Source organism: Mizuhopecten yessoensis, unplaced genomic scaffold (genome assembly GCF_002113885.1).
Source record: "Mizuhopecten yessoensis strain PY_sf001 unplaced genomic scaffold, ASM211388v2 scaffold6967, whole genome shotgun sequence".
Taxonomy (NCBI): domain Eukaryota; kingdom Metazoa; phylum Mollusca; class Bivalvia; order Pectinida; family Pectinidae; genus Mizuhopecten; species Mizuhopecten yessoensis.
In genome coordinates, this window is record NW_018406814.1 from 433,274 (window position 1) to 438,465 (window position 5,192).

A 5,192-nucleotide genomic window follows, 5' to 3' on the forward strand; every position below is an offset into this window, starting at 1 on the left:
GCTATTTATCGAATACTGCTCATTCATTTGTTTTTATCTCTGTGGCATATGTCAGTTTCAAGCCGTGTTAATGTCGATTTCGTAAAACGAAACGCCCGTCAACTGGAGAGGTCACGGGGTCAAACAATACGTATCCCGCACACCCCTGCGACAACAATAGCATGACGTAATAGACTTGCTCCATAGCTACGCTAAGAAGATCGGGCTGATATCGAACGTCAAACTTTCTCTGGGAGGAAATTAACTGTGAAAACGATCGAAAATCTTCATTATCAACAGATACTTGTGGATTTATTAGGCAAAGGAACAAAATGCCGTTACCACCAAATGGAAAAAGTATACTTATGACGCCCGATCCATTTCATACACCTGGGTAAGTACGATTGACAACTTATATTAATAGAAAGTCTAACGGTAAACTAAAAGTAACGAGACTGCGGTAGAAGAACCTTTTAAAAGATTAACTCAGCGCTATGTTCTACTTCTAAATGTGTTTAAATCCATTTTCATGCCGTACTTTTAAATGTCGAACTTGAACGAATTACAGTATAGTCCATGGCTTTCAACGGGTTAAAAAAAGTCAAATTATTTAATATTGACTAGAAGCTAGTTAAACTTCTAAATGTGTTTAAATCCATGTTCATGCCGTACTTTTAAATGTCGAACTTGAACGAATTACAGTATAGTCCATGGCGTTCAACGGGTTAAATTAGAGATAATTCACAACATAAAATATACTTCAAACTAAAAAGGTCATTGCGTTTGGAAAATTGTCGCAAAATGTCTGATAGATCATTGATCATTTATCGAACAGTAAATTAAGTATTGACAAGAGAAGAAGGGTAAACAGTGCCGAGTGCAGCGGATATCCGAAATTCCCAAAGTCTCTGTCAATTTCTTTTACAAAACCTTGTCTTTTTGTAGACCCCTTCTACCCTACCTGTCCGCCAGTTTCATCAATCGATTCACTGCCTCGATACATGCACTTACGATGTCTGTAACCATTTCTTGGTACAACACATCAATTATTCAGCAGGTCAAGCCATTATATATTGCGCCATATTTCTTCTGGAAGGTTTTCTTTGATCAACAACATTATTGACAAAATAATGATACGCTAGTGCACCTCACGCGACGGTCGGGCGAGGTGGTGCGGGAAATATGCTGTTTATTGTTTTCTATGCTTTTAATTATTTACCCTGAGTAGTCATAAATGGGATCACTTTTATTCCATTATACCGATAGCATCGTAAGACCACCGAGTTCGTAGTAGTTTCTTTATACAGTCCGTACCCTTACTAGTCATATTTGTCCGCTATTCATAATTTGATTCAAGACTATTATAGCAGAATATTTATCATCAAAGGCCTGCCTTAAACCATTTGAGTAGAAACCCTTTATTACATAACTGCTCGTTAACGACTGTTTCCAGGGACGGAAACAATATATTACTTTGTTGAGCTAATTGCTGTTTTTGATCACGTACCTGTATATGATTACGCTGACGGATATTAAGAGTTTAGTTTATTGTGGTATAGATTTGCTTCAAGTCATTTCCGGAATCCCGAACTGAAAACCCATATACCATCAGTGGACTGTAATACAAAATCTATAAAAGATTATTTAACATAGTTGTCGTCTTCGTTTCTGGAAGAAACACCAGTAAAATAAGAAATTACCTGTCCAGTGTGTGTTATTCAGGAAATATATGGTATAACAAATATTTCCCCTCAACCAGAATGAACTCTGTACCTTGGAGCTAGTAGAGCCACGCGTACAGTACCTACTGCCGGTAAAAACTAAGGATATACCACGCTAGTGATCTGTACACCCTTTAATGATCTAGTGATCCATACACCCTTTAACTATCTAGTGATCCATACACACTTTAATGCTCTAGTGATCCGTACACCCTTTAATGCTCTAGTGATCCATACACACTTTAATGATCTAGTGATCCATACACACTTTAATGATCAAGTGATCCATACACACTTTAATGATCTAGTGATCCGTACACCCTTTAATACTCTAGTGATCCATACACACTTTAATGATCTAGTGATCCATACACACTTTAATGCTCTAGTGATCCATACGCCCTTTAATTATCTAGTGATCCATACACCCTTTAATGATCTAGTGAACCATACACCCTTTAATACTCTAGTGATCCATACACCCTTTAATGCTCTAGTGATCCGTACACCTTATAATGCTCTAGTGATCCATACACCCTTTAATTATCTAGTGATCCATACACCCTTTAATGATCTAGTGATCCATACACACTTTAATGCTCTAGTGGTCCATACACCATTTAATGATCTGTTGATCCGTACACCCTTTAATGATCTAGTGATCCATACACAATTTAATAATCTAGTAATCCGTACACCCTTTAATGCTCTAGTGATCCATACACCCTTTAATGATCTAGTGAACCATACACCCTTTAATACTCTAGTGATCCATACACCCTTTTATAATCTAGTAATCCGTACACACTTTAATGCTATAGTGATCCATACACCCTTTAATGATCTAGTGATCCGTACACACTTTAATGATCTAGTGATCCATACACCCTTTAATGATCTAGTGATCCGTACACCCTTTAATTCTCTAGTGATCCATACACACTTTAATGATCTAGTGATCCATACACCCTTTAATGATCTAGTGATCCGTACACCCTTTAATGCTCTAGTGATCCGTACACCCTTTAGTCATCTATGTTACTTTACCTTGCTAAATAATATTTAAACATATCATCCTCTACCGTCGCTTGTCCAAATAATTGGATAAATAAGTTAGTGTATTATCGAAAGTCTTCCTTTATAGTTAATTAAGGGAGATATATTCCACTACCTAGCCTTTCCCTCACGAAATGTACCTACATGACCTCTGTTGGCTTGCTGTAACCCACGTGACTTCCGTAGCCTAACCCTTTCCTATAATTTCCTACAGGACCTCCATTACCTAGCTATTCCTCCCTAGATAACTGGAGAATGACCTTAACTACATCTCTTGTAAGTTTTAAAAGACTCAATGCTGCATCCCTTTGCATAATCTCAAAGGTTTCATTATGTGTCTTTTCTTTTTCAAAAAACCCAATCAGGTCTTATGTACTTTTTAAAATATTCACATTTCTTCTGAATTTCTACTGTAACAATATACCAAAAGAAGCTCTGAGCTACGAGATATTTAGCGTGCAGATCATGACGTCATTGTAATTGTGACGTCATAAGCATAACGTTGGAGACACATTTTCAGCTAGCCGATCATGGCTGTTGGTCGTTCCATTTACAGTATTGAAAATCTGTCTGAAAGTGGAAGGCCAATATGAAATGTAAAAATATATGCACATGAAAATATTTAAAAATAAATGCATTTTTGTTCATAATTACAGTCCAATAACTCTAAAAGTGTTGCAGATAAAGAACCATTTAACTCGATTTGTCCACAATCTTGTTCAATGATTATTTTAGCATTGAACTGCTTTCAGTTGGCATTCATAGGAAAAATGAATGCCAACTGGAGAAAGGCAAATTCAATGAAGCGCGCTTCATGTTAGATTTGCCTTTGTCCAGTTGGAATTCATTTTTCCTATGAATGCCAACTGAGAGCAGCGATACTTGTATTTACCATTTTTGGAATCTGTTCATCTCATAGAAAATTCAATTACATATACTATTATTCAACATTTGGTTTAAATAATGTGTGTATCGTGTATGCTTATAGAACAGCTAGCGCCCATGGAGGGTCAGTGGTATCCAACGTAACAATTATGACGTCATAAAAATGATGACGTCAACAATCGTTACATGGCATTCATAGCCTATATGAATGCCAACTGAATTTGGTAGGGTTATATAGTGACAATGCCATACGATGGTAAATATAGAACTATGACTGAACAGAATGCATTTTACTACGTAAGTGTGACATGTTCATACCATTAGTCCATCATCTACGGGAACCATATTGTGTTAATAGAACTTTTAATATCAACTGAACCCTTCTCCATCTTATTTCCCTTATCATACCAGTAGAAGCCCCATCTCTAAACAGTTTTAAATCTCGTTTAAACACTTTTTGGAAAAATATACCGGTTAACAGTATGTTACCGAACCAAGATGCGCCTATATTAGCTACTTCAAGCTGACAACGGTGTCGACGAAGAGGTAAGGTAAGGTATTATTCTCGGAGGGACTTTCTCCATCCTATATGTCATCCCTGCTCGATCCTGTTTCGAAACTCTCCTCGAGTTCCCTTTCCTCTAGTCAGTATACTTGTATATATTTTTCACTCATCAATGATTACCTAACCCTTCAGTTCCTTTCCATCATCGCGTTTTCCAGCTTCAAATCATTTTAGCAATGCTTACAAATACTTCTTGATACTGTTTTCAAACCACTTATATATTTCATCACTAACCGTTTAACGTTGTGTTCGACATTCGCTTGCAAAACCCATGATTTTGATATTCAACTCTCTGGTTCATATTTTCAAACGAAGTCACCCTTAACATCTGGGCCCTCCATTTAAGCAACTCAGTCATTTTTTGTGCCAGAACATATGTATGTGACGTAGATAGTTTTTGAGGTAGAATCTTCCTATCTTCTGACGACGAGAATTTGTTAATGTTATATTGCGCGGTCGGGACAGAGGGGATTGGTACTAGAATCTACCCTACGTATAATAATAGAAGAATACAATATGTGTAATCCTTAAGGCTACATATCTTTTGCCCAGTGGATTAGTATTTATCTGGTAGTCAGGATAGTTGGAAACCCGTTTTAAGGATGTATATTATAGTCCGGAAATTGAGTTATGTTTAGAAACAACCCATGTTTCCGTACTTCGCTGGTGTACCACAGGGAGCTATATTTGGCATTACTTTTTCGGTGCGATACGTGGCCATTTATCAGTCACATAGGTATTTAACCTTGTTGATAGGTGCAAGAGCTGTCAATCACTTCACATAAAACTGGATGCATACACGATAGTTATAATTTGTATGTACTATTAAATCAACTAGTGTCTGGTTTAAAAGAACCGTGCCACATGCAGGCCAACGGCGTATCTGCCATCTTTTCATCAAAGTACCGCATTACATCAATGACAATGATTTGTTTAACATTACATCAATGACAATGATTTGTTTAACATTACATCAATGACAATGA

General features: G+C 36.9%; 1 protein-coding gene across 1 annotated transcript in view; it reads left to right on the forward strand.

Moving 5' to 3' along the window:
• Positions 1-66: 66 nt before the first annotated feature.
• Positions 67-5,192, forward strand: part of LOC110452880 (protein FAM166B-like) — a 26,707-nt gene continuing 21,581 nt past the window's right edge. The window contains exon 1 of the mRNA XM_021501601.1: positions 67-373. Coding sequence (XP_021357276.1) covers positions 312-373 — 62 coding nt within the window. The 5' untranslated portion in view covers positions 67-311. The remainder of the gene's footprint in view (positions 374-5,192) is intronic.